This window comes from Ambystoma mexicanum, chromosome 6p, assembly GCF_040938575.1.
Source record: "Ambystoma mexicanum isolate Mex_15411 chromosome 6p, UKY_AmexF1_1, whole genome shotgun sequence".
Lineage (NCBI taxonomy): Eukaryota > Metazoa > Chordata > Amphibia > Caudata > Ambystomatidae > Ambystoma > Ambystoma mexicanum.
The window spans coordinates 141321943-141338641 of record NC_090935.1 but is presented as its reverse complement, the minus strand read 5'-3'; the positions used below and the strand labels follow the sequence as shown (position 1 = coordinate 141338641).

General features: G+C 44.2%; 1 protein-coding gene across 1 annotated transcript in view; it reads right to left on the bottom strand.

Moving 5' to 3' along the window:
• The window catches only part of SIGMAR1 (sigma non-opioid intracellular receptor 1), a 223813-nt gene that overhangs the window by 169147 nt on the left and 37967 nt on the right, over positions 1–16699 (bottom strand). Inside the window, exon 2 of the mRNA XM_069626828.1 lies at positions 7810–8010. Within this exon, the coding sequence (XP_069482929.1) occupies positions 7810–8010 (201 nt within the window). The remainder of the gene's footprint in view (positions 1–7809; positions 8011–16699) is intronic.

Genomic DNA, 16699 nt, shown 5'->3' with positions numbered 1-16699 from the left:
AACTAGTTAAATCCTTGAAATAGTTCAACATAAAGTCTCAGCTAATTAATGTTTCACTTTCTTTCCTGGTCAGTCTGTATAGTGACAGCAGAGGAGTTTATTACCAGGTCTTCGAATATAGCTTTTATAAATCTTATTCCAGGACCATAGAACCTTGGACTTGAAGCCGCATATGCACATATATACATGTTAAATGTAAGCTCTCCCCCCTTCCCACAGGACCCGCTTACATGAGCCAAATAGCTTTCTCATGTGAATTTCAGCAAAACAGCCAACAATGTGCCAGGCTTATCAAGTAAAACACTTTAATACCGGGTCTTTCCCCACAGACAGATGTATGTGCCCTATTTTGGTTATTTCCCTCCCCTCACATTATATTACAGGTATTTGCCAAGGAGTCCCCAGGGGCCCACATGAACCAGATTACATTTTTATCATTCGAATTTTTCATTAAGGGCCTGCCCACACAACCCCACTACAGTATGTAACACTGCACATAAGGTGGCTCTGGCCAGCAGCCACAAGCATAGCCAGATCTTTGGAATGGCTTCATTTCCCCCCCCAAAATCGTACTTTCATCAAGAGGACCAGTGCCCAGCTTTCCCAGACAGGCTTCAATCAGTCAGTGTAGTCATCATATATAAGACTGAAATATAACCTTAGCTTGTTAGTCTAGGCCAATTCTCCAATGGGGTACTCTGGGATTTCCTCCTCTTCTATTCTCCAGAACAATGTTTTAGAACAAGTCGATTAGCGGCTTCACGAAACAGATGACTATATTAAATATGTACCTACAACCTATGCATAACTGGCTCTACATGGACATCTATATTTGGAGTAAGGACGTTCAAGGGTCTACTAAAAATGATAATGGTCTGGGCACAGAATATTTCATTAGCTGCCCAGCCACGTGAAAAGGTTGGTCAAAAGGCCACAAATACTGTCATCTGTATAGACATATTGTCCAAAATATATTGTGTGAGATTTTCGACCAGAAGAAGCTAAATACGTCCTCACATTTTCCAAATATACCGCAGCTTCAGAGGAGATGTACATTTTAATTACAAAGACCCTGTTCTAGAGAAAGAGAAGTGCCACTCCTTCTCTACAAAACCACTTCCCCATACAATTGAAAGGGGAATGTTTACTTCACAGATCTGTGTGATCCAAATCGATTAACTCAGGACTGCTTGGACCTTTTCTGCACATTAGTAGGGATTCTTATACAAAACCAACATACATAGATGGTTGTTGGCAATAATGCTTATCAGAACTAAAAATTAAACATATCGGGTAAAGGGGATTCCCCCGTAACGCACAACAGCAATTGACCGATAAATATGGCAATTAAATAACCAAGAGGAAACAAGCAGGAGTAAGTAAAGTGATTGATCAGGTGACCTAATGGGAGCAGTTAACGGGAAGACCATTACTCTCAGGTTTCTAATCTTAAACTATCCATAGGGTCATGACTTTGATGATAGGAACAATAATGTCAGCTACTTGGCAGCAACTTCAGATCTACATTGAAGTAAAACCGACTTATGCACATCAGAGGAAGCACGCCCTCAGCGAGTACCGACGGTTTATAGTCATTGCATCAACAGCCAAAGCATCTAATGACATACCATCCAAGCATCTAAAGCATTTTTTTTTAAATGGGGGTTCCCCCCAACCCACCTTTTTTTAACCTTAAATACCCATTTCTATTCAACTAAACTCTTTACCATCTAAAAAAAAAAAAAAAAAAAAAAAAAAAAATTAAAAAAAATTGATTTTTTTTTTTAGATGCTTGTTTTAGATGGTTTGGCTGTCGAGGCTTTGGTTGTCAATGCAATGACCAGATACCAGTACCGACCACGTGTATGCAAGGTTACGATAGGTTTTCAAGGACTCACCCGCTTTAAATGAGCTGAATAGTTCGAATGTGGCAGCTTTTCCCAGTGATAAATAAACATATATCGGCAAAATAACAGAATAATAAAGGCCTGTGATTCAAGGAAGGAAAAGCGCGAAGAGTTTGTAAAGCTAGAAACTATGCAAGACCAACAGGAGCAACAGTAAGTTGACATCTAAGCTAACTTTTCATCCCTTCTACGTATCCATCGATCTGGAAGAGCTTGCTTCATCTCCAGGTACCTACTTGCCGAGCATCTTCCAAGCTCTACTCAAATCTATCACCTTTTTCCACCCACCTCCTTCTCATGACCTCTGACCTAGCAGAAGAATGCTCGTCCTCATTCAAAAAAAGAATCTTTATGGTAACAATCCGTCTTCCATGTACAACGTGCAATCGATAAGGTGACGAATCCCACATCTTTAGTTAACATTATGCAAATATCCCAGATCAGGATCGAAACAAAATCTATGTTACTCCTTGCGATAGCCGAGAAGAGCCTGCAAGTTTGACAGAAACTGCCAACAGCAGCTACTTTCGATTCCCCAGGAAGACAGCGGGCCTACAAATATACCCAATCTGACATTAGCGCTGTGTGTTTGGTGATTTGTACACAGCTGCATATTACCATGTATAGGATTGTAAAGTGCAAACCAAGATGTGGGGAGGAAGGGGGGCTAGGGGAGAGGGGAACAGGGCACTGTAAAAAGGGAATGAAACAAGGGGGTTGACAAGTAGGGTACCGGGCTAGCAAGGGCGCTGGGATGGCAGGAGCAGCAGGGGGGCTGCCATGTAAAAGAGGCCTATGTCGTCGGAGATTTAAAACGTTCTGCTTTTAGGCATTTATAAAACCTTAAAATCAGAGGTTGGGGATGATGGTCCATTACTGAGAAAATAACCATTAATACACTTCTTAAAATGTTCATACTTTCAGGAAAGGTCTTAAAAACATAACTTCTTTGTGCAGTACTACATCAGGGGTCCTCAAAGACGAGGTTTAAAGCAGAATGTTGGTTCTGTAAAGCGACCAAAAACAAATCTGCCGGCATCTCATGTGCAATTAGCTCTACTGCACACTATGTAGTAGCTCCGACCTCTATCCCCAGTGTGCAAGGCCAGTTACTGCTTTTAGGACCTGCTCATCAAATCTTTATTTAGACCTCCCCACTGTACATACACATTGTGCTGAAATTACTTCTAGGATTTTCTGCCAGATTAACAGAGATCTAAAGCGCTGGGAGTCAGGAAAGCCATATTTAGGCCCTGGTTATAGCCTAGAGAAGTCTGGCCGGCTTATCCTATATGCCGCCTTGCAGCCACTACAGAGCACTGTAGTAAGTAAGTAAACGTGCAAAGGGATGCAACTCGGGGTCCCGAAAGTCCAAGACCCATCATGGTCTAGGTCCAGGCGAGTCTTCAGTGCTCTGAACTTCATGCGATTAAGAACACAGAAAATACGTGGTGCACCCGAGTTCCAGAGAGAGCACCATGACGTTTTAGGGACCGCGCCCCCCCCCATCCCCGGTAACACGCATGTTTAGGGGGTTTGGACAGGAGTTTGTATGAAGGGGACCCTAGGTGTCTGGTTGGCTTGACACAAACAAGAGCTAGGTTCCGACACCACAGGTAAAATGGTGATATACAAACATACCCAGGGATTAAAAACATGCCCCTCCCAGGGAAACTGGTTAATGGGGAATCAAACATCGTGAGTAACAGTCATGCTCGTCAATTCTTGGATTAAGGGGGGGGGGGGCGATTCACATGAGCACAGGCCAGGTGCAAGGGAACGCGAGCATCACATTAGATTAAACAAATGGGGCAACCTAGCTAGCATTAGTTTAAATGGCAGGTTTTACCTGCTGCACGGGCCCACCTCAGCTTCTAGCCAAGGTGTACGATTAAACCTGGGCTACATCTACCTAGCACTTTTTAAAACCTGGAGTTTACCGAGTCTTCTTAATGTTCACAAGGGCATTATATTTTACGTGGAATAAAAACAATGAAAGAAAAATTAACCAAAGCATGGAGAGAGTAATTTTGGACAAGTAAGGAAGCAGAGATTTAGAATGCAGATACTCTGTCCACAAAGACATTGACTAGATCTTCAATAGTTACCAGATTTTTCATTTAATAGAGTACTTCATGCCCTTTATTTTGAGCCACTGCCAAGCAGAGTAGGCGTGGGGTTGAGGGAAGGATGACGTAATTTGCCCAAGATATCACAATTCTAGACCGCTGCTGAGGATTAGAACCCGTGGTATTATGCACTGAAGCCATAGTCATCACAGAGGCGATATCACACAACGCCTTTCCTCCCCCACCCACTCTACACTGGAAAGGACATCCAGTGTGAGTTCATAATAGTTACTGGAAACCTGGTGTTGCAGCAGGTGTATAAATAGGATAGATGGCAATCACACAGGCATTTAATAGTTCAGTAGTCAGACTAGTTAAAAAAGGGGATGCAAAAAGTCCACAGTACTTCAAGCAGCTGCTTTGCCACTAAACCACACTGATCCGCCTAACCAGTCTTTTTGATTCATTATCATGAATGAAGTGACTTTCAGGGAGCCCAGAATGTGTGTTTGATCACATGGAATATCCTGTTCTCCGAGCCCCCAAATTTGCAGAAGGCCAACATCACCCCTCCAGTCTCCCACCACACTTCAGCTTCCCTAATTTCCCCTTCATTTACCAGAGTGTCACCACTCCCGCCCGCTATTTTCACCACATTCTCCTATCCGTAATGGCCTGCCACAGGAAGCAATAAGGGACTAGGAGTAGCTTTTTTCTGTTTTCCATGAAGGCGATTTTCTTTTGTCTGATTAATTTTAAACTTGCCAAATCACCATTTCATGAGATGTTATTTAGTTCCTTTCTAGGCACTCCCGCGTTCACCAAATAATCAAAGTGAAGTACAGTAAGATGAAATGGTGAAATGGTTTGCTCAAGACCAAATTATTTTGGTAAAGGAGGAAAGACCGCATTAGAATGTATCCACAGATCTCCCTTTTCCACTCATTCCTTTCCTAATCTCCCTCTCCAGTCTTCATGCTCTACGTTCCTCCATTTGGTCTCTTCGCATATGCCTGTGGTCTACATAGCAGTGTAGAGGCAAGGTGGCCATGTGCATGGGAGGGTATGGATAGAGGTGGTGATCTGTGTGTAGATTTATAGGCGGGGGGAAGAGAATAGCAGGGGTTCGTCTGAGAAGCTGATATGAGTTGCATGGGTTGGATATGGTTTGGGGGGGGTAGGAGGGGGTGGTGCGGTCAGCTGGAGACCGGCCCAAATTGCTAATCTAGTACCTCCTCTCATTCTTGCCATGGCCCTGTAATTTGATTATTATAGCAAATACCCTTCCTGTTCCTCAGTTTTGTGGACCCTGCATGATTATTGCGTATTCCCCGACTGCCGTTTATAACACATCTCTTGCCCGCTTGCCCTTACTGCATTCTACTTGATGGCTCTCAAAAACAAGTTAAGGCTGTTGCCCATTTATCGCCAATCAGGGGAATTGACTATTGATCTGTGAGGGCCAATGATTTGGATCTCATTGACCAAAGTACTTGGGGGTGGGGGGAATGCAGAGTGAACCCCCCCTTCTCAAACTGCTTTAAATTGAAAATGCTTACTTGCCCAGATACCACAAACCTTGCCCAGATACTAACATACTTTCGTCTCAATGTGTGAAATAGTTACAAAAAGAAAATTCATGGTTTGTGGGATGTTTCGCAAAGGATTTTGCAGTGCTGAAGATATGCAAGTGACATTAATTCAGGGGTGGCTAGTCCATAATCGGTGACCAGACTTTGACCCATCCATTTTGTACGAGCCACCAAGCCAGCCCAGTGGAAAAAACGAAGTGTTCCCTCACTGACAACAAACAGCTGAGGAAGCACCCCTGGGGTGGCTGGAATGTCAAAGGGACACCTTGTTTCTCTTTGACAGTTCATACTCCAGCATGATCAATGCTTCCCCAGCCTTGCATGGCCCATTGGGGATGCAGGCTGGGGTACTGCAGATCTGAATGGACAAAGGGGCACACCTGCAACACCCAGCACATTCAGAGCTGTTAGGGCGTATTTCGGCGGCACACAGCTGCTGTAAGCATGTGCAGGAACCAGGAAACTGTCTGCTTCCTGTTCATGTTACGCAGGAGGCGGAGAGCCGTTGCAGGATCCTATCCTAATGGCGGATGAGGGGAACAAGACCAGGGCTGCTAGAAAGAATATAAAGTGTTATGTGAATGAATGTAGCTGCCTGTGTATTAAGCAGTATTTTTGGGTGCGCGTGTGAATGTAAAAGTTTACGTTATGTGGGTGCATGTGTGAATGAGAGAACATACGTTACGTGTGCACAATTGAAAGTTATGAATGCTGCTAAGGAGTATACGTGGGCGGTGTTGGTTGTTTAAAAAATGCACCCCTCTCCCTTTGCACCTCCAAACCAAAGGCTCGCTCACCAGGAGGACAAGCCGGCCTCTGCTTTGAGTCTGGGTAGTGCATTTTTTTTACTGTACTTCAATATTAAAGCAAACATATCATCATGTTCGCTTTGGAATATGCCAAAAAGCAACCTCCTTAACTGCTGAGGGCTTTCGCTCCCTGTGCCGTGCCCTTTTTTGGCCATTTCAGTAGGTCAGCATTCAATCCCTTATAACCTTTTGTTACAAGCGATATCCTGGCCACATTTTCACACTTTACTTCCCACATGTAGGCAGTCCTAACGTCACTAAGGATTCGTGGTTTGCTGTAGGGGTGTGAGAAAATAAAGTGACCACATGTTCTGTTTTTTTCAGAAAATGGCAATAAAAAGATGTACACGAAGCCCGTGTTTTTTATCTTGTAAGAGCTAGGATCAAAATGTTGGCAGTTCTGAATTTGCCATTTTCCAAACTTTCAAGAACAGGTTGAGTGGAAAGAAAAACATTTTCTTTTATAAGTTTACCTGCAGTTTGTGGGAGGTAAGCGATTTCACCCCCACTCCCCCTTTTTATTTTTTTATTTATTTATTTATTTATTTTTAATAGGACGTGCTTGCATGGTTTCGTGCTCTACATGGCTAGACAGGCCTACAATGCTGCAGCCAGTCCGATTCATTTTTCTTCTTGTGGCGTGGCATTTTTTAGTGGACATCAAGGGCAACCATTTGGAGCAGCTAGGCTGGATATTTTTTCTTTACTGGCAATCCCATCAGGAACATGTTCATATATGGTAACACATGCCTACACTGGTGTAGCCTGTATGGACATGTATGGGCACAGCCAGAGTCATCATGAAAATGAGTTGGAAAATGCGATGTCCGCTGTTGGCGAGTTGTATCCACTGTATTTTTTTTTATTTATTACCATTTGACACATTTTAACCTAAAGTATGCTGCAAAATGTACCATGTTATCCCATTAATTTAAATGTGTTCCCACCCCCTTCTCACCACTCCACCCCAGCACTCCGGAACCTCCCAAGGTTGGAAAGGGCTTCCGCGCTACGCTTGGTTAGTTACACAATTTAAAAAGTTACCAGCCGCTACTGCATTTACTGTTATGTTTTTTAAACACTCGCTGTAAGGAACGTTAGAACACATTCACAAGACTTTCACAGTAGAACATATACAATTAAAACATGTATACTTCGATTCCCGTATAGATGTTAAGATGCTTGAAATGGCACCTCGATCCCCCGGGGTAGCTCCTACATTCTGTGCGATGCCCAGGAGCATATTTTAGCTACTGCTCACCACATTTGTATTTTGATCTCTAGAATAGCACCACTACAGGCAGTGCAACTTAAGATCCTGCTTACAATCACTGTTTCCTGCTGGATGAAAGTCCCTTTTAGGGCCTTTTCAAGCATGTTCCCACATATTGACAACAATTCAAATTAAGCTGGGCTGTGTTTTTTTTTTTACCAGAATGTCCGCCGGTGTCTAATGGGGTCCCGAAGAGCAGCACATACTCTGTGAGGGAGGCATGGAGCAGACACATGGACCCCATCCAGCCCCCAGCATTCACAAACACCCACTGCAGGTCCTGGTCGGGTAAGATATGCCCTGGGTACTTCTTCCGCAGCTCCACAATGATCTTCGAGAAAGCCACCTCAAAGTCCATACCTGCAAGTAGACAATAAACATTATTGGCTTACCTTGTACCTAATCTGCTGTAGCGAAGGCTCAGCCTACCCAATAACATTTCAGTAACCAGCTTACTGAATTCACCAGTTCTACTCAGTCATAAAAAGCCCAACAGATCATTTGCCTGGTGCTTCATAAACATAGAAGATTATGGGCATATAGGTCTCAAGTGAGAGGGAGATGTTAAAGTCTCTAGGATGTTACGACTCAAACCTGAGCAGCCACCAACAAATCCCAAAAGGACTCTGAATAAATTGCTTCTTTGGGACATACACACAACAGTGAAATGTGCCATACAAAAACTCTCCAAGAAGAAAATAACTGTATTCAATGTATCCAATCCTCCAAGGAGGTTATCAATTCCATTGCTTAAATGATAAAACTTCATGAATACTTAGCAAGAATAGTCTACATGCGGATCTCAAAACACTGAATGCATCGTCAATACAGACTTGAAACCTGAAGTTCTAGCAGTGCCGGATAAGGCGATGGTGAAGTACTCCTGAAGTTTAGAATTAAAAATGGCCTTTACTGATTTGCTTGGAAATATCTATGCATGCTATTTTCTAAAGCGGCTCCCATTAAATGATCAGACATTTTTTTTTTTTAAAGTGCAAAATGCAAGTTTTGTTACCGAGTGATGTCCCGAGTAAGTGGTTTATTCAAGGTGTTTTGCTCGAATTGCAGCTTGAATGAAAACTACTGCACCACTTTTAGTGCAACCACAGATGGGATTTACTCACACCTCAACGAATAAGAATTTTGTTTTAGCACCTTAAAGTTACTCATTAAATTAAGAAAAAAGTTTATATTAAAAAAATGTTTTTTTTAAAAAAACACAATATCACGTAGAGAGGATAAGCAAACTCTTGTTTGCCATCTTTCAAGACCAAGTGGGTCTTTTCCTCAGACAATCTTTTTCTCTTGAAAGCTAGCAGACAAAAATCTGAAGTAAGCCTAATAAACGCATCCACTTCTAAAAGAACCGAGGTGGTTTAGGTTTCTATTTATATATCATTTTTAAACCTGCACAGTGTTTTTGTCTAAATGCAAAGAAAAGATTGGAAATTGACTCAGGAAGCTCAACTCGCCCACACCAAACTAGCATAACGTGTTGCATGGTAGTCCGATACCCTAATTTTCAAACCGCAGTGTTGCACCAGATGACAACCATCAAAAGGGGTGTAAATGAATTTATAATAAAATAATAATAATTAGGCATTTGTATAGCGCTACGAACCCTCAGGTATCTGAGCGCGGCTTATTACCCACGGTGTGTGGTGCTTATTTATCGACCTCGGAAGGATGAAAGGCTGAGTTTGGCCCCGCCGGGATTCGAACCTGCGTTAACAGACTCTGCAAGGATGTCAAAGCGAGTGCTCTACTCGCTGTGCCACTTGACCGGTATAGTATGGTCAAGTCGGAGTGCACTTCCATCCCGACAGCCTTTGGTGGAGACTTCATGGACAGGGTGCACAGAGGCTATGGTCTCTGCCTAATGTTCACTCTGATGTTATGTAAAAATTCCAAAAGTTAAAAATACAGCAAGTTACTGAACAGAAACGTTCTTCTGCTAAAACAGGCTGTTAATGTTGGAAGATTAATAGAAATATAGATTTACTGTACGGTATATTAAGTCAGAATATCCTTCTCTAAAAACACCTTTTGGTTGGTTTAGCTATACCCTCCATTTCCATCTATAGCTTGTAGTGCCAGCATATGCAATAGCACTGCCTTCTATGGACGTGTAGGCATTGCAGGAAACGGAAATGATTAACTGAGATCCCACCAGCCATGGAGGGGAAAAGGGGAGGTGGGCGGTAGGGGGAGGAGGATTTAGGAGTGTGCAGGTTGGAAATAGAGGAAGGAGGGAACTCGGGACCTTTTTCCTCAGAGCCCCATAAGTAAATATTTACATTTCAGAGAGGTGTATTATATTAAAGAAAGGATAAGAGTTTCCTAGAATGTTCCAGGCAAATAAGAAACGGTGCACATCCTTACAAAGCTGTACTTGACTAGTTTCTTGGACTATACTCTGCATAGTGCAATTCTGACAGGATGACTTGTAAGCAGACCTTCAAGAAGGCTAGTGGGTAAGTCACGACTTTGGTCGTGATGACCCGCGTTCGAATCCCGGTCTCGGGAACAAAAGCAGTTGGATTACATTAATGGGCACAAATAGTTTTCCTGGATCCGAGACCCACAGAGAAATGTGTTGCCAGATCAGAGCCGGGAAAATCCACCCCAATGACCAGCGCTGCGTGTAGGTAAATAAGTATTAGCAAAAGAACACTTACCTCCTCTCGGAAAGTGGGACTGGTTTAGAGCACAGTCAATAACTACTGGTATGAACTGCATTCTCAGCATTCTAGCTTCGAAAGCAGTCAAGGAAACCACTATGCAATTTGGTGCAAGGTTCCTTTAACAAGACACTCCCCGCACTTGGAGGAGCTTTTTCCCTTGCAATGTACAATTTAGTGTCCGCAAGGGAAGATTAAAACATGGGAAAACGTGCTCACATTTTTACAGCGAAAGTTTACTTTTACATTACATCTTTACAGGTGTCTCAGAATAATGCTGTTCGAGCGGTTTGTGGTCTGGCAAGAAGGAATGGCTTCCAGTGAAACATTGTGTCACCTAAAAAATGCTTCTCCTTACTTACAAGTGTCTCAGTGACAGAGCCCCTCCTTCTCTGAAGAAAAGGATTAGGTGACCCTGCATCTTCTGTCCCATCTGATATAAAAACTGTAATAGACTCGTGCACCCTCGCTATAGACTGGCTCGGTTTGGCGGCACCTGCTTGGATTCTATTGCACCTCGCATGCGGCATACGCTGCCCACTGATCTTCGCCTTTGCCCTGAACTTTCCCCATTTAAGAGATTCCTAAAAACGTATCTCTTTAATTCCAATGACTAAGCTCCTTACTTCTTCTCACCTCCTTTTGGTTTCCTAGACTTCCTGTTTCACCTCTTACATGCTGCGCACTGAGGCCCACAGGCGAGTTGCGCCCTATAAAAGATATTCAACATTCAGCTAGAGCAAAGTTGAGATAAATCAGTTATAGTTGAAACACGTTTGCAATTAATATGTTTAATTTATGAAGACAATCTTGTTACTTAAATACTTCAAAATAGAATCACATAATTCACTAACTCAGTTAACCATTTGCATAACTCCCTATTAAAGTATTTTTTGGTTTTGCTGCATTTTGGTGGCGCAAGCAACCATATGTGCCAAAATCATTGCTACAAGGAAACAAGAACGAGTGTTTGGAAATCGAATACTTTGTTACCTTGGCAACTGACAACGCTGGGAGAACAATTAATCTGAGACATACGGCAATGAGTGTTTGTGTAACAACATTTAGGCCAACCAGGATCCCCGATGCATGTGTTCGGCCTGTCTTGAATGGGCTGCGCAGTGATCGCATTTTCTTTGTTTTCCTTCCACTCTGGCAAAGCCTGCCTGACTGCAGCAGCGTTGTCGCGCACCTTTCTATTATCTTAGAGATCGTACACTGAAAGTTATCTTGTAAGCGTATGTTTGCAAACGTTGCTTACTGCCAAAACACCCACTGCAACTGCGCACGAGAGTTCCTCCATCTGCTAGCAGAAGGACCAATCCATACACCAAAAACGAACATGCCGCAGTTGTACGCTTTCAGGGAACTTATTAATTCTGCCCGATGCGTCAGATAAAAACTGTTCTTAACAGGGTCTTGTTTAAAACGGACTTTGGAAATTGCGTAGTTGTCTGCTTTCACTTTTAAACAATTTGGGGGGGAGGGGGTGTTAATATATGCAGGTAACTATTTACATTCCTGGAAAAGTCAGTGGTACTTACGTTTGCTAGTAATGTTGTGGAACAAAATCCCTGGACTGGTCTTGATATAAATTCATAGTATAACGGGCTAGCCGAGTAGACTCTGCTCTGCTGAACCCTAACACAGCAGGGCACCGATACACAGCCCAGCGATGAGAAGTCTGAAACTAATGCAAACCCTAGTGTACACAAAACAGTTAAAGGGCGAATGAACCAGATTGCCGGTGTGAACCTACGCCCATGGCGATTACCAGCTGGAACCTGGCGGGACAACAGGATCATTTGTTCATCCAATCCAGATTTAACAGAAGGAAGCACGAAGGAAAACCACCAGGGTTGAGGTACTCAGCTTGTGGACAACCTTGATCCCAGAGCTTGAAATCACAACTGTGCTCAGTCCATCAGCGTGCAGGGGAACCAGGAAAAAGAACCTATTCCTGAAGGCTTTTGACAATTAGTCCACAAAGAGACAGTCTACCAAAGGAGGGGCAGCCTCTCTTGCCACCGTTACTTACAGGTTTTCACCGAACTCAGCCCTATTTAAATCTAATGTTGGTGACTGCAGCCTCAGTCAGTCTCACCATCGCTATAGCCATGGATCTGCACGAGGGCTGAGCACCAACTGGCACCCAGGGACACAAAGTGCCCCATCGGCGACATGCAGGCACATTACAAAACAGAGGTGGAGCCCAGGTGGTCGGCTGAGGGATGCTGCCTTTACAATATTCACCACAACGCAGAGGTACGTGTTAATCTAAGGCCTGCTTGATACTAGACAGTGAATTATAACCCAATTCAATTCTGCCCCCTCAGCTATAAAAGAACCACTTGACGCACACCAATTAATCACATCACTTTAACATGCCTGGCAAGACTGGAACGCAGTCCAAAGCGTATAACCTCAAAGGATAAGCCGTACAAAAAAGTTCACGCACACAAGAAACAAGTACTGAGCTGTTGGACAGGGTATCCGTGCACCCTATAGGAGATTGATGTCAGGTCGGGAAACACGTCCCAGGGCTTCGTCACAACTTACTTTGGATCCGATAACATGCAGCTTATTGACAGGACGCAAGGATAAGAGCGCTGACAATTTACTAAATGCTTCATCCGACGCAGCACACGCTGGGGCTGTTAATGAGGACGGATAGCTCGGCGGCAAAATGCTCGCCTTGGAAGCATGACACAACGGAGCAACACCGGTTCGATTCCCGGGTCTGCGCTTAGAAACCTTTGGGTATTAATAGTGCTATAAATAACCTATCATATCATATGAGTCACTGGCCAGGATCGACAACTATTCCCTGCTGGCACATTCCTATAATTCATGGGAGCAACATTCTATGTCGCAACAAGCTGGGGATATTTTGTCTACATCCCAGCTGATTACATCCCCGTCTGATGTTCAGGATGTGGTGCTGCCGCGGATGTCATTAACACCAGATTGATTTATTCCCAGCGACTGTGGCAGATTTACCATCAGATGAGCCCAATGAAACAGCTCATGTGTCTATTGTGAATTCAAGCTCAAGGAGCTGTGTCGCTGTGTCATGCACTTCACCATGAAAATCCGCCTCAAACTTTGTGGTTCTATTCATGAGGATCTGCAACGTCTGGCGGGACAGTTTGACCAGCTCAAACTGGGTACAAATCCCTTCTTGCAAAAGAATTTGGAACCCAAAGACCACTGCAACGACACAGAAGCTCAAGAAGTAGCACAGCGCTATGTGATCATAGACAACATCGTACCATGCCCAGGTCCCCCTCCGACCAGCTGCATTGAGGAGGCTTTGCCCCTGAGGTATAAAACCCACAAAGAACAGCGTGGATCCAAACGGGCCACGAAGGTGGCTGCAAATAATGCCCCTGTGACCCAATCTGGCCACGAAATGTGCAATGGTCCACTGAGCTCTACAATTGTGGGATGCAGTAACAAATAAAAAAAAATAAGGAAAAGAGTCGCAACATCAGGCAAAGCAAAAGTGTAGGGTCCCTGACGAACTGGTGTGTGAAAGAGGCCTCCGTAGCACCTGTGGTGGGCGCCGATATACCCCCCAATGGGAACCTCCCCCTCTTGCAGGCAGCCAGCAACCGTACCCCGATTCTATGGTGCAGATCTCAAGAGATGTTGCACCAACTGCGGTATCCACTGTGGATCGGAGTGACATGTATATCACTCAGCCTCCTCCTGTGCGGGAGGCGGTTGCGTTGGACCTGCTAATATTGAGCATTTTTGTCAAAACAAACCCAGGATTATAAACATCTAAATCGAGCTGCAATTTTGAAGCTACTGGCGAAAATACACTCACTGAGGATTCTTAACTCTACAGACTTTCATTTTAATCGAACAAGCAAAAGGTGAAAGGAAGGCAAATAACTAGACTATTGTTGCCTTGCGGATACCCCTTCTATGATACGCTCTCAGAAACTAACATCTGCATCACTCGAGTATGAACTAGATGCTATGATCCCTGAAGAAACACCATCCAGTTGCTGAGGGAATTGTAATAAAGAGAGGAACAGGGGCTTGGTCCCAAAAGGCGCTGAGCCAATGCCACTGCCTGCACCCATGGGTAATGCACAGAGGTGGGAATGGCTGAAGAGTTGCAGCAAAGTTTGACTGCTAAACGAGGGCTACATTTGCTGAGTTGGAACACCAGAGGCTTCTGGCACAGGTTTAGTGAGGAGGAGTGCTTACCTCTTTCAATGGAGCACAATATTATCATGTGCCAAGAGACCTGGTTGACTGATAATGTGTTTTTGGGAGGTTTTGTGTTGCATCAAGTGATGGCAAAGAAAGGTGACCTGGGGAGACCTTCTGGAGGGGGATGGGGGGTCTAATAATTGGCGTGCAGCACTCCATGGGATCTCAGGTGTTTACTACAAACAACCTGAAAGCAAAGTCATAGCTGTTGAAATTAAACTAAATCCCCCAACATGAATGCAAAGGTTTACTTTTGCTACATGTCGATGACCCATCCGGTGGTGATTATACAGAAGTAATCTTTGCTTTTATTGATATATGTGTGGGTTGGGGAAGTGATGGTGAAAACGAGTTGATACTAATAGGTCGAGATTTCAACGCCCGCTGCCTTGATAATGAGCCTTGTCCCCATTTGATAATGTCTACCTAAAGTCCCTGCTGTTGCAACAGAAGGGAAATACTCGGGGGAGCAAACGGGTGGACTTTCTCCGAAAATAGTAACTGGTAGGGTTGAATAGAAAAATAAGAGGAGATGTTCCGGGGAAAGGACATGGAGAAGTGGCCGTAAATGGGCCACTTTGGAGTAATGGTATTCTTGAGCATTTGCAATCCCTCGTCATATCTCCTAATGACAACAGTGACCACACCACATTGAGTTTAACACTCTTTACCTGTCCACAACGCCAGGCGCTCCGCAATGAAGGCTATTGTATCAAGTCATCCTGGCAATTGCATTCAGTGGTCCAGTGCGAGTAAAGGGAGGGCTTCACGTTGGGTAAATACCTTGGGAAGGGCTAGCTTGCAGATATACTCCTCACTATGCATGGACGAGATGGAATGCTGGCTAAGCGCCTCTATGACGGAAGTAGCATCCGTTAATACGGCCGCCCCACGGTCAAAGGTAAGGCTCACAGCAACCCATTTGACGTCCAAATTCGAAATGCTAAATTCGTAATGTGCAGTAAATTGCACGAGCTAAGAGGGCTTGTCCACGCACTGAATGGGTGATTAAAAACAGCTATCGTAGGTGGGTACGTGAATGAAAAATATCTGCTCTAAACAAGCGATGGCAGCAGTAGATCGGTGCCTTGAATAGCAGAAACCCAAGATCCATCTGGCAGCTATTAACTGTTGTCAAAGGTCCCAGAGGGCACCGTATCTTAAACCCCATTAGTGAGGTAGTCTGGTTGGAACACATTGGTGGTAAACAAAGACTCCAATCATCTATCTCGACCTTTGGTGACCCCAGGTTAAGTTGAGCGCTGGCCGATTGATACTTCAGTTGACTCCCTGTTGGTGGCCATTAAGGCACTTAAATCATCTATGGCACCAGGGCCAAACGGGCTAGCCAATGTGGCCCTCAAAAGAGACCCCGCTAAGTGGGCACCCTATTTGAAAGCATTGTTTGCTGGAGTGTGTGATGAACAAACCATGCTGTCCACTTGTAGTCAGTCTGTTCTTGTCCCGGTCTATAAGAGGGTTGATCGGAACAAGCCACAACATTGGATAGCTCAAGATTACTGTTATGTTATATGATGATCGTGTTCTCTTTGATCACACTCTCTCTGTATGTAGAGCCATGTTGGAGGAACTGGCAGCGTACGCCAGGGAGAATGATCTTGTGGTGAATATTGCCAAAACCAAAATATTGCTGGTGGCAGGAAGAAAATGAACAGAGTGGAAGATGCTACCAGCATGGGGGAAATCGAGAGTAGAGTGAACACTATCCCCCATCTTGGGGCGGAAAGGAGTGCAGGTAACAGCTACTCCCACATCTTTGCCATTAAAAGAGGAAGGCCTCGTTGTTGACTCACTTGTTCAAGCATTTTGCACATCAGACGACAGGTTACTCCCTGGAAGGAGTATTAATACTCTATAGACAATGTTTCTACCCAGCAATTTTATATGGTCTTGAGGCCTTAAGAAAGATCGATCATCGGACTCTGCCACCTCCTCCTGTACAGCTAGGGAGAAATGGCATATGAGGAGGGGCACAACGCGTATAGGCGTTTTTTGGTTATTTACCCACCCATTGACTGCCCATGGCCATGCTAATCACCATGTCCATTGCCACCTAGTACCCGTCCCGCCCAAAAGACATTTTTGGGATCTCTTTGAGCTAGCTTGATCAAGCACTAACA